Genomic DNA, 18,744 nt, shown 5'->3' with positions numbered 1-18,744 from the left:
GTTCAATAGAAACGTGCGAGCCAGTCGATGTCTGTGAGACAGCCAGTGGTCAGCTGAGGTTTAACGCCCTCTGTGTCCGCCTGATGCCTGCAGATAGACTGCCAACGTATTGAACATTTCTGCCGCTCAGACAAAACAGCCTCTTCCGACCCTGTCTGTCCACTTTTGGACAGACAGTTGAGGCAAATTGGAGTGTTTCTGTTGCCATTCATGCACGCTTTAAACAGACCTTTATCTTGGTTTATATACTCGGTCTGTTGTTTTAAGTGTTTATAGAGTGTTATTGAAACCAGAGATGCCTCCAACCACTGAGTGATGGCCCGTATGGAAAGTCCATGCTTATTAACGTGCCGTCAACTGTTTTTCACGATTGTAAGAAATGTTCTCCATTAGCGGTCGTATAAATTTGTTTTGGATTCTAACAATGCGTCGGAATAGCATCAAAAGACGGCTAAGCTTCCTCAAAGCTGCGCCGGATCCGAATCAGAGAGGCAACAAAATCCGCCGTTAAAAAGCCGCCAATTAAACTCTGGCACCGGACTTTGAAACAAGATCACAGAGAGCGCGCGCCATAAGAGTCCATCACTGGCCTTCATTGTTAGTCTCAACATCACTAAGAAGAGTTTTTTCTCACTCGCTTTCTAAAGGGAGACGGAGAAAATCCATGCATCAAAAGTGTCCCGATTCAGCATGTGCCTCGTAACGATGTAAATGGGGGGTGTTCAGTTTGTTCCTATATTAGACCTTTGTGTTGCAAGAACAACGCAAAGTAGCATCTCCAAAGGTTCACTAATGGACGCAATGCAAGTTGAAGCATTAATTCTTATAATTAGCGATGGGAACATGGAGGAGATGGCATGGCAGCTATACAATGGCTATACAAACATGCATACTTTTCATAAGAACATGGAAGACTTCGAAAGCATGCATGCATGAATGGAATGTAGGAGAAGAGGATGCGACAGAGTCGTTAGCTTTTTAGATACATGTTAGTGTTCATTTCACATAGAAAAGAGCGAGTTCAAGGGGAAATATAGATTGTTACACTGTAAAATAATGTAATTTTACAGTTTCATTTTACAGAAACTTTGTGTATATTGAAATACAGTAAATGACTGCAAAAGTTACAAGTCGAGTGTAAAATACCATGAAAAACATGTCATTTAACTTTACAAAAAATATTTTACAGTATTTTGTTGTAAAACATTTTTATTAATATCTCAATGACAGTTTTAACGTTTAGTCAATTTTAACTTGCTAACTTATGCAAATGTATGTATTTAACTTGGCATAATATGGTCATATTATTATACATAATACATACACCCTTGACCTTAAGGTACAGTTCACCTAAAAATTGAAATGCGGTCATAATTTACTCGCCCTCAGATTCTTCCAAACCTGTATACATTTCTTTGTTCTGCTAAACACAAAGGAAGATATTTGGAAGAATGTCAGTAACCAAACCGATCTCTTCCCCCATTGACTCTCATAGTATTTATTTTCCCTACTATGGCAGTAAATGGGGGATGAGATCTGTTTGGTTATTGACATTCTTCAAAACATATTCCTTTGAGTTCAACAGAACAAAGACATTTATACAGGTTTGGAACAACCTGAAGGTAAGTAAATGATGGCAGAATTTTCATTTTTGGGTGAACTATCCCTTTAAGGGGGGCCAAACATCAGTCAACTATCTGTGCAGTTTGTGTTGAATGCACTTTTAGTCTAAGCAGCATTGCTTCCAATCAAATATTCATCAAAAACAACTCTAACTACAACAGATGTCTAACGTCCCCGTTCATAATACAAGCAACACAGCGACAAAGCGTCACAATCCCATTCATTTCAATAGAGAGCTGGCGACTTCTGGCAAGACGAGCATTACCCAGAGTTTCATTTTTCTCAACTTTTTCACGTCGCTGGCCATGCCAAATACGGTTTGTACAAAATCAACATGTTTTGATCAATCAACATCTTATTCAGTATACACATTTATACACAAGTTCCTTTGTTACAAGAATATTGTAAAGATTTTTTACTGTGATCAGTTTATTTGCCCCCACGGCATTAGGAGCAGCTAAAGAAAGCAATAAAGCCTGCTTAAAAAAAACCCTTGGAAGTCTTCTACCACTGAACAGGTGTATAGATTGAAAACTTTTCAAAGAAGATTAAAAATGCTGCCACACCAGCGCTGGATAAAGGACAAGGCTGAAAGTTTCTGTCTTGCAGACGTCTTTGTGAACTTTTCAGACATGGTTAAAGTCTTTAGATAAATCCCAAGCGTTCACCTGTCTGCATACAAATATTCAGCCGGTATAGCAAGTGAGGGAGCAATTTTGGGTCTCAGGTTATTTTAGATAATGTCTCTTCCCTAGACACAACACAATACCAAAGATGGGTTTTTCAGCGATTCTATTTCATGTGGTTTCTTTTTTCCATTTTATATTGCCAAAACAAGTTTTGCTAGGCAGATCAAATGTCAGAAATTATTTGTTTTGTGTCCCCAGATGAGAAATCACTAAAACTTTTTATTTAGTATTTAGAGATTTTTAACCGACTAACACCAGAACACAATGTTCTGTTTTGTACCGAAGCTGGTATGTGTGAGCAGTCTCGCGGCAATCTGCGGCTTTTTGACGTTTGCACACACGGTGTTCTTGTTTAAACTCTTTATAAGTGAAAGTGTTCAAAATGATTTACTAATGGATCTGGGTTTTGTTAAAAAGGATAAATGGATCAAATTCTGGTTTATGGGAATTTTTCTAAGCCAATGACAAGAAACCGCTTCCATCTAATGGGTTTGTGGACTAAAAGGACAGCTGGTTGGGAATAGCCTCGCTGTAGATGACTAATCCATAGAAAGGGAAACACGATGACTAATCACGGTTGTGGGAATGACTTAAAGAGACGCTGCATTCTTATTGCCTTAGTCAAGAGAACTCAAAGTCATCTCGATGAGCAAAATGAGAAAAAAATTGAGGGTTATTCAAATTGAGGAATTGTTCTACCAAAAATGAACATTTGGCGATTACGCACCCTTGTGTCATTTTAAATGTGAATGACTTTCTTTTATTACTGGAAAACAAAAAGAATGCTAGTTCCCATTAGGTTTCATTATGTAAGAAAGAATGGCCAGAGAATTCTTTGAACTTTTATTTTTTTGTTTTGTGGGAGAAACTAATTCAGGCTTGGAATGACATGAGAGTAAAATATAAAATATATAAAACTATACAGTAATTGGGTCATCCTCACGAAACCACTAAAACATCATGGCAGTAAAGATTTGAATTTAAAAAAGGTAAAAAACAAATGATCATAATAAACATAATTGTGTTCTCTACCTTGCACAAAGCAACATAGGAATGAGTTAATATTTATGTATTTTATTGCTTTTTCTGATGAAATTCTCATTACCGTAATGCATCCTGATGTGTCTGATTAAAATATTCTGAAAAAGCAATTGGATGTTCTTCTAGATGTTCTCACAAACAATAACATTAACAGAATTTTCATGTATAAGAAAAATGAATAAATAATGATATTAAATACTGTTTTAACAAACACAAAGATATTTATATTACGTTGGATTTTATGTGAAGAAACGCATACGGCAGTACTTTTCAAATGGCTAACAGGTTAACAGATTACTTTATATTTTTCTAGTTAAAAGCTTAATATTCTCTTGTCACACTGTGTACACAACTTTTACCGATACATGTAGTTTTCTACATTTAAAAAAATGTTACATGTATTTTTTTATTAAAACAAAATACATTAATGTCTCATTATGTATGATTAATAAAAACCTGCTTGGGCATCATGGCTTCGCTCTTCTCTAGCAAAAGATGCTATAGGATTGACACTTTTAAATGGTTACGGTAATGAGAAGTTTAAGGGCTTTAAAATGAGTCTAATTTTAACGTCAAAGTGACAAACGGTGTTAACCTTTAAAATAGAAAGCATCGCACTAATGGAAGTACACATCACACATGAACATAACAGTTCAAGACCTTGCATTTAAAGCGATAGTTTACCCCAAAATAAAAATTCTTTCATTATTTATTCACTCTCTTGTCAATCCAAACCTATATCACTCTGTCCTCTGAAGAACACAAAATTAGATATTTTGAAGAACATTGATAACCAAACAACACTGACCCCCAGTGACTTCCATTATACGAACACAAAACCAGTAAAGCATTTCTCAAAATATCTTCTTTTGTGTTCCACAGAAGAAAGAGTCACATACAGATTAGGAATGACACGAGAGTCAGAATTCATATTTTTGGGTGAACTAACTGCCAAAATGATGCATTATTCATTAGTCAACAAAGTGAAACATAATATCACCCGACATATAAATCACAACACACGCCTCCTTCTTCAGCCTTTATTTTCTATGTTGCTCAGTGGAAATTACGCATAAATACATACGAACACTGTCAAACGTGTGAATGACTTCATACCACCACTGTAAACTGCCAGCTAAAGTAGACTCGTCTCCCCGTATAAAGACAGGCACATAAACATCTCAAAAAACACGACTAATCTGTAACAAATGTACAAATATCTGAATTACAAAAAGGCAGCGGAATCGGTTTGGAGGGTATAAAATCTTTCTAGATATAAATATAACAGAAGATGTTGCCCATCTACGATCGTGCTATCAAGGTTATCTGGTAACACTTTACAATAAGGTGCTATTTGTTAACAATTATTTAATGCATTAGCTAACATGAACTAACAACGAACAATACTTCTACAGCATTTATTAATATTACTACATGTTAATTTCAGCATTTATAAATACATTATTAAAATCAAACGTTGTCACTGTTAACATTAGTTAATGCACCATGAACTAACATGAATAGCTGTATTGACATGAACTAACATTAACAAGGATTAATAAATGCTGCAAAACGAAATTGTTCATTGTTAGATAATGTTAGCTAATGCATTTACTAATGTTAACTAATAGCACCTTATTGTAAAGTGTTACCGGTTATCTGTATTTTTGTAAATGATACGCTCGCTTTGTGTCTGTGGCACGTATATAATTTGGTTAACACCCAGACTAGGCTCTTGCATTAACTTTCTGTCTTTGCATGTCATTGATATTAAGGTGTAGGACCTCCAGTTTAACACTAATAGTGTGTTTTACATTCAGGTCCGAGAGAACCCCAAAAACATGAAATAATGCTTTATAGACACAAGCGCACTGATACATAATCAAAGCTTTGACATTAGTTCATCTCAAGGGGCACTGGTTGTGGTTACAAATCTGTATTATATTTTGCATGGCTTGTCAATCATTATCATCCAAATATCTGCGATATGTTCTGCTTTAAAATACCACGACAATTAGGTCTGTTCCAAGATTTTGTGAGTGACTTCTCTGCCCGTCCCATACGTACGCAGCTGCCTTGTTCGGCAGAATCCTAACTGAAAAGGAACCTCGTAAAAGTGACCGATTTGGAACGCTCTACATGGGCAGCAAATTTGTGTCGTACAAATAGTGCTGAACACAGCAGACCCGATTCGCAATTCACTGCGATACAGACGACACCAAAAAGGTGCGGTGCTTTGAAAAGCTATAACTATACAATGCACATCATTTTGGATAAACAATTATGTACATAAGCTTGATTATTAATGATTATTGACTAAGACATATTCTGTACTGAATGAATTTGATGTATAACTGACATTGCTCATTACGTTTTGACTGCGCTCATTGCAGTGCACTATGGGATTGCACTCTCTGCTTTGGAATTTGTTCAAAAGAAGGTCAGTTACAACTGTAGAACACCCTATGGGACATCCTGCGTGTCGGATGCCACCTACGATGCCTTAAAATGCCGCCCAAGTAGGCAGCTCACTAGGTTTTGAATAGCTTGATGGTACATCGAGTGCAGCTCCATTCAGTTTTGAGTTGACATGACAGCAGACGATTTTCTATTTTTTATGATTTCAGAAATCAGTCCATTTCCGAACTCTTAACTTCACAGCCTCAAATAATTAAAAATGCCTACTTGAATTAAATCTAAGGACATTTGTGAGAAAACATTGAAACGTCTCAAAAAATACATGAGCACACACATCTTAAGGCTTTAAAGTACTGACATCTCTTTCTTGCAAACACACATTCAAACAGTCACGCACACACATCCTAAGAAAAACAATCTACGGACTACGAAAACATGACTTCCAGTTGCCCTACGTATCTATTTAGTAGCGATGTGCGATTAGATCTGTATCTAAAAAGGACAGATGACCCTATTTACTGACAAAGTCGATTTCTTGTTCTCAGTTAATACGTGTGGTCTATGAGAAGGTCTCAGACTTCTGAGCTGAGGTTCCTTCATTCTCTGCAGATATGCATGCCTTACAGATAAGACTCGACGTTTTTTCATGGCTCAATTTGTTACACCACTGTAACAGAGTTAGAGTAACAATGTAGTTTACACAACAGCCGTTCTGAACTGGGCTGTACTGGCCGGTGGTGCGTTTGGCGATCGGTAGCGTCTGAGGGATGATGGGATGTTTTCCCTGGATCATATCCTGCCTGTCTCCTGGTCCTTCTCCTCCAGCAGATGAATAAGCTGAGCGAAACTCTCCTTCACCGCGTCCATGTTCTCCACCATGCTGCCCTCCAGAATCCAGCTCTTGCCTCGTGCCAGCGGTTCCAGCTCAAAGAATTTCTTTATCTGAGGGTGTGAGAAAGAGACGGGGAGAAGGAAAGGCTTAACTGGGTGGATACAGAAGTATCGGTCTCATTTACATGTGCAAAATAGGGATGTTTGGGTTCATCTGACCCCGTCAGGTGCATTGCTTGAAGTGATAGTTCACCCTAAAATGAAAATTCTGTCATCACTTACTTGCCCTCTTGTCATTTCAAACTTGTATGACTTTCTTCCGCAGAACACAAAAGAAGATATTTTGAAGAATGTTGTTAACTGGCACCCATTCACTAGCATTGGTTTTGCGTCCATGCACTAGAAGTAAATGGGTGCCGCTGCTGTTCGGTTACCAACTTCCTTCAAAATGCCTTCTCTTGCGTTTTGCAGAAGAAAGAAAGTCACACAGGTTTGAAATGACAAGAGAGTGAGTAAATGATGACAATTTTCATTTTTGGGTGAACTATCACTTTAAGGGGCATTTGGGCAATTCCAGGGTTAGGATATGACATTTTTTTATATTCTTAGAGAATGTATTTATTACCAATATATTGAATCATATGTTGATATTTTACTAAATCCCTAATGATAGAGTCCAGACGTCAGAAAAAATATCAGCCTATACACAAGTTTTCTATTTTAAAGAGGGAAACATTCATGGGTTGTGGATGTGCCAAAAAAAGGATGCATTTCTGTGAATGAAAATGTACAAACCCGAACCAATAATACCCAACAAAACATAAAACTGTTAATTTATTCAAATGTTCACATGCCCATTTAATAAGGAATAATATGGACCGGTATGGATGTGACAATTTTGTTACGGATGTGACAGTTTACTTACCTGACTATGGGAAACTGCTTTAAAAACAAAAACTTTAATAGAGACTTCACATTGGTTTTTAAAGCACCAAATATTGACATCTGACCTATCAGTATAGCGAAAACCGTTGGTAAATCTTGATTCTTTCCATCTTAAGGTTGACATTTTGTATTTGAGTAGCGCATATACAAAACGTTTGTTATTAAAAAATGTGAACAATGAACTCATCTGCTAACAAATATTTGGATTCCCAGAGTTAACGTTGCTAGCATAACATTATTATCCCCAAAGCTGATAGGTTTATTTTTATTCCTCATACTTAGGTTAAGTTTTGGAAATAGCATCAAAACCGATCCTTGAATCAATCTCAAGACAAACATTCTTCATTCCCGGTTATTTCATGGATGTGTTTGCTCGCTTTTTTATCAAGCCTATTGACATTTTGCAAACATTACATGACCAATTGATCTTGCAGATAGTTATCAAAAACATCTGGGTGGTGTTACCCTAATTTTGGCCAATAACAATAATAATACAAACTGCGTGTTAAATATTCAATTTGTAACATGACGTCAAAAATCCACATTTTTAAAACAATGTTACAGATATGTGATATCTGCCAAGAAATTCCAATGTATTAGCCAGGGGAATATGAGGACAGAGTTGTAGTACTAGCGCCAATCCTTTTCAACGGGACAGAAAGGGGAGGGGGGACTGGAATGCAGGCACTCCAGTGATCAGCGTTTGCTACGCTAGATTATACGAAGCCAAACTCTGAGAAACAAGAAGAACAGGTGTACAGGTGTGTACTGCCTTAATATGAGCAAATAAAGCTAAATGGTGATGTCATATAAGTGATCAAAGCATTTTCTGAGATGAAGAATACTTCTGCTGATCATTTGCAGCTCTGCTGTGCTTTCAGAATTTCCACAGCAACAATGAAAGCAACAAACACTAAACATTTCAACAAGACATGAGTTATTTCCAAACCTGAAGCCCTTTAGTAAAGATCAACCTTTTCATTGTTGATTGTGAGTTCGGGTACCATGTCTCACAATCGATTCATCTATAACCATTTAAATCTCAACAGCGTAAAGCAGTTTAGATCCAGAAAAAAATCATAGTGACCGGCGCTAGCATCTAAACATCCAGAATCCAAAAATGTCGCTGTCAAAGCGATTTCCTAATTTATGCTTCCAGCCGAATCGTTGACCTCTGAACTTGGGAGACTTAAAAGGCCCAGAATAAATACAGGCTAACCAGCACAGGTGCGAAAAGTGACTGATGCGATTATTTCAAATGCTGCGCTGATTTACCACGGGAACATTTTGACACGCTATATTTTCAGCGCGTTTTGGCTACGTTTTTGGAAGCCCGTTTATTGTCTTGTCACCTGATTGGCTCATTCTCAAACCTCCCTGCTGTGGAAAGAGAGCGAGCCACGCCGCCGCATTCGGCCTCTTATTCCATCAGGTTTCGGATTAAAAAATACCACATCAATGTCACATCTAGGCAGACGCTGAGCTGAATTGACAGGGTCCAAAAAAGCGAAATCGTTCGCTTTTCTTTGAGAGTGCGAAAGGGAAGAAAAAATGAAATTAAATAATCCAAGAAAACAAGCTTTGAGCCAAGGCTTTCCTATCATGCCAAGAATGTTGATTAAGATTTCCCTGTCTGGGACTACATCGCTACAAAATTACACAATCCTGCTGCTTCGAAGAGCAAGAACAAACTTGGATGGCGTAGCCGCGTTCGTCTATTGTTTTGCTGCAAATCGCGTTGGAACCTGAATTTCAATTGTAACGGTTACAAAAGACAGGGGACTTGGACGGGCTGACGGTGACGTTCGTGAAAATTGCTTCACAAAGACGACACAGATGGTTTGCTGGTCAGTCTGACAAAGTGAAACAAAGTGTTGCATCTTCATTCTGCGCACATAATACCCAAAGGACTGGCACCGGACAAACCGCAAGTAATAGACTGCATGTGCAGTCTCTGTTCAAGTGTAAAATATAATGCACCGTACAGTCCCATCGTGCAAACTTTCCACAAGCTAGCGCTCATACCAAACCAGACTGTTTGCAGTCAATTAGATCAGTTGGATTGAAAACAAGATTAGCTTGATCTGAAGTCGTCTCCAGTTCTTATTTAAACAACTTCAATGTAAACGGAGCTTTTTGAAAACGTTTTCCAAAGTGGAAAAGTCCAAATTCTGAAGAAACCATCAAAGCAACTTCCGTTTAATGGCAACTTTAAGGTTGTGTTTGCTTGCTTTTAAGGAGCAATTTGTGATATTAAGGATCTATTGACAGACATGCAATAATATATACATAACTATGTGTTCAGAGGTGAATAAATGTTTTTATTACCTTAGAATGAGCTGTTTCTATCTACATACACAGCGGGTGCCCTTCTACAGTAGCCCTGAAAGGACAAACTGCACTGAGCGCGTTTCGTAAATATGTTATCTCCTTCAGAAAAGAAGTGTAAGCGTCACAACAACTTAGTCCTGCGTCAGCCACTGTAGTGCTTCGAAAGGGAGGGGTGGAGTAGAGGCGGGTCACAGGAATCCCGCGGGATGGGAAACAAAATCACTATTAATCACGTGACTGGAAAGGGACAGGAAAAAATGTCAGCGGGAGTGGATGGGACCGGGAATGCACAAATATACCTTTGATATAAATAAACAAATAATCTTCTGTTTGCTTTGGTGTGGCTGGTAAGTGAATAACGTGCTTCACACACAAGTAACAGTTGGTGGTGGTAATGCACCAAGTTGGAATGCCAACCACCAATAATATAAGAGAAGGCGGCGACTTCCCATGCACTCACTAGACTGTTTCCGGCAAAATCAAAATGGAGTCGCACCCGAAATTCATGCAACGACTGCTCTGGGAAAATGATACCTCTGTCGTGCTCACCGACATTTCTGGTCTTTCTGTATTTTTTACAGAATTCTCAAAAAAAAACAGGGGTGGGAGGGAATGGGAGTCATTCTTCTGGGATTGTGACGGGACGGGATTGTTTCCCAGTTTTTTCGCGGGATTGGGATGGGACGGGAATTTTATTTTGGTTTGAAAATCCACTCCCGTGTCACCCTCTAGGGGTGGAGTGAGCCATTGGTTGCAATTCTTAACCTCACCACTAGATGCCGCTAAATTTTACAACATGAGTACTATTAATTTACTTTTTATTTATTTACTCATTTACCAAATTTTCTTTTCTACAAAGATTTAAATTTACACGTCTGAGTTCAAAAACTTTAACTTTTTCTTCTTTCAGTGATCTAGTTATTTACTTTGGCAATTTTACTAAACTTAGGGCATACTCACATTTAGCCCGGTTTCTCGATTGTCCCTCCTCCCCACTCCCCCGCTGGCCTGCGATCTCTAAACAAAGCGATCTCTCTCAGCACAACGGAATCCATCGTAATGTTCAGTTCGTGGCTTAGTAGATGTGTTTAACTTCTTGCGCGCGCTGCACAGACCGATCCGCTTATGATATCGTTGTCATACGAGAGCGATATGATAGTAAACGGCTCATTATGCTTTTAAATCACCCTTGCGTACTTTATTATCATAAAGCCGATCGTTACACACAGCGTTGCATTATGTTTGACAAACCTAATATCTGGAGTAGTTTTGGCCGCAGTGACACGCGCCTTTTTTTTACGGTGACAGCTGAATCTCAGGGAGGAATTTAAACAGTGACATAATTTACGTCTTGCTTTCGGTTCTGCCCTCCGGCGCGATTTGCGCTCATATTGTCCCCTTTCTAAACCAAATCACGCTCCAGCCCACCTCTTCCAAACAGGCCAGGGCGCGGTAAGTGAACGCTGCGAGCACTCATACTAGTCAATCAAACCAGGCTTTAGGTGTCAAACTAACATGGGCGCGGTTTGTTTGGGACAGAGCCATTTAGAGAGAGAGTCACGTCAACTCCATTGAGTCATTGACATTGACTCCCAACAGTTTTTTCACAGCAATGGCGGTTCATGGAGGCTCTCAATAGTGCCCGGAAGTTAGTAACGCATTGAGCTGCACCAAAACAGACAAACTGAGGTAAACTTTTAACTTAAATTTAAAGACGCAAGTCTTAAATAAAAAAATTAAAGAAATAAAGCATGAAGGCTCCATGAATCAAAATGTTTAACTTCCGTTGGTGCAACTCTCTCTCTCAACGGCTCTGGTTTGGGACAGTGCGAGTAGGTCCTAAGTTAAGTGGATTTACTACTTAATTTTGGGTCTGAAATTTACTTTAAAAACCAAAACTGCAAAAATAAAATAAAAGTTTATAAAATTTTACTTATTGTTTTTTTTCAGTGTTGCAGCTTTTGGAAAACGCTTGGAAATAATATTGTGGATGAAGAGCGTTGTTAAACAGAAACACTGTTTTAAAATGTACCCAGATGAGTTTATACAGTACGTATATAGCAGAGTCCTCAAGTACCTTTAGAGAGCTCAAAAAGTCAACTTCAGTGCCCCACCAGTTAAACAATCCCGACTGACTGTTCCACCTGGTTTCCTTCAAGACTATTTTGGATGTGAAGCCTTTCCGGTGTCAGTGGGACAAACCCTTAACTCAAACAAGCCGTGACCAAACGTCTCCCTGCGACCTGACTACTGATGCCCCCGCGCAAATCCACAACCTCACAAGTTCCAGGTGAGGGGCCGTGAACAAGCCTTTTGGCCCGCACGCTTTCATCGGCTGCCTGCCCGGTCACAGAGCAGATATACAATAACTCAATTTGCGTGGAGCTCGGCGGTTCACATCTGGACTTGCAACATGATAGAAAGAAGCTGGGACTGAGCCAATGAAATGCAGCGCTGCAGAACTGTTAGGTCTCGTTTTCATCCAGCCATCCAACCGCCGACAGCTTGTCCTCCTGGCCTGTACGCTAGCGTGGATCGACCCTCACTCCAGGCACTTCTGGAAACACCCACAAATAAAGAACATAGTCGAGAGACGAGCATCCCCTCAGGCGCTGACAGGTGACCTGGCCCACATCAACAGAACACTGAAACTATGATCAACAAATCCATCTGATATCCATCAGACTCTGAACTTTATACTCATAACCACACACACCTGCAGTTTTTGCACTCCTAACAGAGAGACGTTTTCCAAGTTCTTTCTTCTTTGTGGCCTTTGATTTAAACATCTACCAGTAAAAGATATACTCCACCCAAAAATGAAAAGTCTGTCATGATTTATTCACCCTCTAGTTGTTCCAAACCTGTATACAGTTCTTTGTTCTGATGAACACATAGAAAGATATTTGGAAGAATGTGGAACAGACAGCTCTGAAGCACCATTGACTACCATAGTACAAAAAATGATTGTTTCATTTTTTGTTCTTTTGAACATAAAATAAGATATGTTGAAGAATGTAGGAAAGCAAACAGTTGTGTGGCGCCATTTTAATTTTTCCTACTATGGTAGTCAGTGATGCCCCAGAAATGCTCAGCTGCTAACATTTGACCAAATATCGTTCTTTGTCTTCAATAGAACAAAGAAATTGATACAGGTTTGAAACAAATTGAGGGTGAGTAAATGGTGACAGAATTTTCATTTTTGGGTGGAGTGTCCCTTTAAGACCCTGTTTACACCTGGGGCATGTTCAAGCTCAAACCGGTGCGCAACGTTTTGCTACGGTTTCCGGGTTGAACGACACGTTTCCTGGAAACGGTTTGCAACGGTGTGGTTTGAGATGCGTTTTCTCTTGATTGGTGGGCGTGTCAAGAATGTCGGCCCAATCAGCAGCAACATGTATATAACCCACGCGGTATTAAAGAGACAGCTCGCACAATGGGTCCAAGTAAAGTCGTTTAAATGTGTCCGCTGCAGCTCGGTATACGCAACAATTGAAGATATTAGAAGAGATGTAGTTTGCAGTATTAAACACGTATTTATTCCGATTTCTTCGGGCTCTGAAAATTCTTCAAAAAGAACACAAAGAATGGCCTTCTCAGCTGCCATAGTTCAACTCTTGCGTCATCACAACAGGGTTCAACCGCACCACCGTTTACGTTTAAAAAACGTTTTGCAACGTTTTGTCAGGGCTGAACGCAGCCCTGGTATTATTGCTGCCTTCACGTGCTCTCGGAAATTTGATAATTCCCACTTAAACCCGGAAATAATTTATGGAACAGTGCTCTTTTAATGTTAGCAGATACTTGTAATGTTCTAATGCTACTAAATCATTAGTAACCTTAATGTTTTCATTTTTTACTAAATTGTTACTGAATACTTTTAACTTGACTAAATCCAGACGTTACTTCTGGGTTGAAGTGGGAATTATCGAATTTCCGAGAGCACGTGAAGGCAGCATATGATCCATTTTGGGCAATCACATGTCGACAGTGTTAAACAGCCATAAACCCTCATAATGTGATCCAGTAGCTCCGTTGCATTAAGCATTGTGTTAGCAACCCAAAAGGTGTGGGTTCGATTCCCAGTGAACACACATACTGATCAAATGTATAGCTTGAATGCACTGTGAGTTGCGTATGAGTTTGCCAAATGCATAAATGTCTATAACAAACTGTTAACTCACTTGTCAATAAGTTTTAAATAATAAAAAAATCTGTTTCCATACTTTTTTCTATTTTTAACATTCAGCACCAAAAATGAAACCAAACCTGTACGAATTTTTTTCTTCTGCAGAACACAAAAGAAGATAATTTGAAGAACGTTGGTACCCAAACACCCTTGGCCCCCACTGACGTCCATTGTATGAACCCAAAACCACTGAGACATTTCTCAAAATATCTTCTTTTGTGTTCTGCACGAAAAAAGTCACATAGGTTATGAATGACACGAGGGTGAACAAACGATGACAGATTCATTGTTTTTGGCTGCACTGTGCTTTTATTATCAGGTGTAAGGGCCAAAAAGCAACAGAAGAAGTTAGACCCTGAGATAAGGCTGAGGATGCACATCTCCTGCCCCACAAAGCCGTTATTTTGCATAGCCCTCGATTGTGTTATTTTCCAGTGTTGAACCAGTCACATTCCATAGCAAACCACAGCAGTTTCACGGGCCCCTCTATTCACTTGCTAAAGGCTGCACTCCCTTTCTGAAGATATTTCCTCATATTAAGAAATGGAACAGTATTTCACGCAGGGCAACGAAGGCCCCGTCGCTGGGGATTCCTCGGCGAAGAAACATTCCTGACAAAGCAGCTCAGAACAAGAGCTTCGGCCAAAAGCGCGTTCAAATTTCAAAACAAAAAGTGCTGGCCAAGCAATACGGGGGTACACATGCGCATGCATCCGAGGTATACGCGTGTGTTGCTCCTCGTACGCAAACAAGGACATCGTTGATGAACACAGGAACGAAATGTATCGTGATTTCTACATGCACCTGAGATGAAAAATCACAATCTGCTCCCGTGCCACGGCCCCCGAACAGACATAACTCCCGACTCGCGTTGGCCGGCCGTTATGTAAGCATGTGCTTGAGTTACGGCGATGACTGAGGTTCCGCGTTCTCATAACTCACCGTCTCCAGAACATTAGGAACGTATTAAAAGGAGCTCAAGCCGCCCCAACCCCCCCCCCCGGATATCTTCAACGACACTTTACCTAAACATCATTCCAACTGGGAGCCCCAGGCCGTATCACTGGTGATTCCTGTGACACTGGAAATAATCCAAACCGAGAAACTCCACTAATACTCATCGATATTCTTTCTGTCCTGTCGTGCACATGTTTAATCCATGCTTGAGACGCGGAGGAACAAACAAAAGCGAGATCTGCTGTTCAGATGCACAAATCGAATTGGTTAAAAATAGCTAATTGGCAAAAGTAATAGTTGTCCATGAGGGCTGGGATTCAATTAGAGTGAACGTTGCTTCCCGAAAGCAGTCTGGAGGGGTAAAAAAACTCCATTAGGAGATGAGCATGGTTGTGCTCCAGTGTAAAATGTGTACAGGTGATGTCACACACTTCCTGTGCACGCCTGCATCTGACCTATAACAGTATTGGATGGCTTGTACAGTCTGTAGTGTACAGACGGCGGGCGTCGGATGCCAGGCTGTATGTGGCACATGCGTGCTCAGAGTGCTGAAGCATCGCCCTCCCAAAACCTTTCAAAACGTGACGTTAACCCGGTATGAGCCGTGCACACCACAACGAACCATCTTTGACTTTTTTCCATCATTGAATGCTGTAATTTCAATACAACACAAGAATTTGGTTACTCCGTCCGCACCATCCCTCCGAGATCCGCCACCATATGGTCCCCAAGCAGACGGATGCTGGGCATCATGGCCACCAGACAAGCCCTGGTCCACGTGGCAGCACCAGTGACCCCTCTCAGCAGAATGCTGCCAGCTGGTCGGCACAATAACGTCTGGCCAGCATGTTTCTTTCAAGGCCAGACAGAATACAGAGTCCAAGCAGCCAGACGTTCCACCACAGTTCAGCCTCCTTCAGGCGCACAAGATGGCCTTTGTCTCCCCGTCTCAAACGCATCTTTCAGGACAGGCGTGGAAAATTCCTCCCCCCCAAAAAACATTCAATTGATGGCGCCTGATGGCAATGAGGACTTTGAGGACTTCTCTCCCATGTATTTCAGGGATACACAACAAATTACTCAGGAGCGCTTATGTAAAGCGCCGTAAGGTATGTTATACATTCGCTCGGCTAATCGTCCATAAAAACACACGGAGATAGAATTCCATTGTATAGCCGAATGACTTTTACTAAGAGAGCAATGTTCAGGAATGAGAGGATCTCTGAGTAAGCACGGTGTGAGGATGGCAGAGGACAAAAGCAAATCGAGAGGGTCAATGAGGACATGAGGTGAGCGGATAACACCAAATGTGTTTGTTTTCCGCTCTCTCTGTATGGAAGGTTATGCAACCAGAGTTTTGTTTTCAGGTTTAATATAGGTTTTATTAACATTTTATTTGAACATTTTTATACTTTCATCACGTTCATTTTTGTTTAACTTTTAGCAATTATGTTATGTGCTTTTCCATTATACTGTATATACAGTATATATATATATATATGCCATGTAAGTATTTTATATGTAAACATGTATTATATGTTTTATTCTATTTCTTTATTAATAATTTTATATCAATAATGCATTTCTGTGAAAACATAAATAAAACTTAACACAATGTCCAGGCCTGGTCCTTTCTCGTCCTTCACTCCTGCCACTCGTCCTTTTATGCTTCCGCTCCTCCGTGAGAGATGCGAGACCGGTGCAACGCAGGGCTGACACTCATTCGCACCGAATCCCTCACGGCTCTCGTCCCGCCTTCCTCATTACACACACCTTTTGCAAGAACTGTATTTTAATCTATATCTGAAATGATCTCATCATCAAACAACAGACTGTTGAGTGTTTGTTTTCTCCAAAGAGTCATTAAATCAAACCCAAACAGACAGAATTCCTTACAGTTCCTATCCCTGCATATAGTATCAGTGGAGAAAATATCTGTCATGTGAAACAGGTCCGGTCAAATTTTCTATATCGTGGTCTCTGTGTGCCACTACCACTCGTGTTGGTTCTGTACACATCCATCTCTATCAGTCATAACTCTATTAGAGCCAGATGTTACGGGTGCCCTGTCTACTTCCAGAGCCGCGGTAATTTTATTATTACTCTAAATCACAGCCCACTGAGATCAGCAGCGGTAAAAGGGGAGGGGATGTGCGGTTCTTTTAAAGGTAAGACATTGACCCCTTCCATTACCGCATGGGGGGGAGCAGCTTCCAAAGAGCAGATGGGGAGACGGGGGCAGTAAATTACCCCGGTGACTGTGACTCTGCTGGGTAGAGTTTCAACTGCCGGGCTCCAAGATATGAAGACCAAAGAGCTCAAGGGTTACCATATATCAAAGATACAAGAGTCTTTCCTCTTGCATGAGGAAGGGATTTACCACATACGGACACACCTGTAATGGTCAAACCTCGGGATATGTTACCATGCAAACATTGTCAAACTACATATTTCTTCTGAAGAGTGTTTCTCAACTGCTGTGGTGTGACCCAAAATGATCACATGTATGTTTTGACAGCAGGGACAAAACAATACTGAATGCACATAATAAAATGCAATAAAATCGAATTGGTAATAAACAAATAAGTCGTCATCTAAAATAAGAAAGTAAATTGTATTAACTACCCACGCAATGCACTATAATTGTTCATTAAGTTTTACCAATTTTCTGTATGTCTCACATTACTGTAAATGTATGTGTTATATATTATCTCTTATCTGGTTTTTAAAGATCAATAACTGCATGACCGGACAATAAAAAATCTCATATACAGGTCGACCACTACATATATTTTTGTGTAGTTTTGTGCTGCACAATTTATAGGTTCGATGATGCAAAATTTCACCGAAGATATGGAAATATTTAATCTAGCGTGTCACAATGTACTGTAGGGATGTAACAATATCAAAATCTTACTGTACAATAATACCTCGGTATAAAGTCCACCGTACGATGTTTATTGCAGTATTTAAAAAGACAAATGATGACTTGGAAACGTGCCATAAGCATCCTCTTTTCTTTATCCTCTAATCATAGCTGTTGCTTAGAGGTATGAGTTACAGTATGAGATGGGTCAAATGACCTAAACATCCCTTTTACAACATAAAATAATTGCACCAGGTGGACCTTGACAAAGATAACATTTATAATTTTTTCGAACATTCTCTATGTTACGGCCGGAAGACCTATCGTTTCATACAGTCGTGTGACCAAGATAATATCGAGACAATTTTGCTATTGCGATAACACCATATCGATAATATTGTTACATCCCTAATGTACTGATATTGACAATAATTGTGATATTACAATAAGTGTCATTATACCATTGTCTAGTTGAATCCTCGATTCTGATTGGCTGGAGGGTGTGCATTAAAACAGTTTAATGCACAGGGAGTTCCAGTTCCATGTTTAAAATGAACTGACGAACATTTTCATCATTTTCACCTGTCTGATCAAAAAAGACACTGTAAACATCAATAAAAGCTTTAACTTGGCAAATGACCATGGTATAAGTGGGATAATCCACGGCTAGGCGTGCATTAAAGGATTTTAATGCACTTCGCGGTGGTTCTTGGCCTTTAATGCACGGCTAGCCATTGATTATCCCTTACATATTACACATGATCATACTGTAATGAAAAGTTGACACTCCAACATAATAGCTGGGGGAATTGCACATTTAACATTTTGGCTTAAAGGGGAACTCCGCCGAAAAA

At 39.8% G+C, this 18,744-nt stretch overlaps 1 protein-coding gene across 2 annotated transcripts in view; it reads right to left on the bottom strand.

The window, feature by feature from the left end:
* Positions 1-1,574: 1,574 nt before the first annotated feature.
* arl15b (ADP-ribosylation factor-like 15b) overlaps positions 1,575-18,744 on the bottom strand; it is a 61,685-nt gene continuing 44,515 nt past the window's right edge. For both annotated transcript variants that reach the window (XM_057321017.1, XM_057321018.1), the window contains one exon: positions 1,575-6,713. In XM_057321017.1, the coding sequence (XP_057177000.1) occupies positions 6,561-6,713 (153 nt within the window). In that variant the 3' untranslated portion in view covers positions 1,575-6,560. The remainder of the gene's footprint in view (positions 6,714-18,744) is intronic.

The sequence above is a fragment of the Triplophysa rosa genome, linkage group LG22 (assembly GCF_024868665.1).
Source record: "Triplophysa rosa linkage group LG22, Trosa_1v2, whole genome shotgun sequence".
NCBI lineage: Eukaryota > Metazoa > Chordata > Actinopteri > Cypriniformes > Nemacheilidae > Triplophysa > Triplophysa rosa.
The sequence above is the reverse complement of the archived record's forward strand: the minus strand, read 5'-3'. Positions and strand labels throughout refer to the sequence as shown.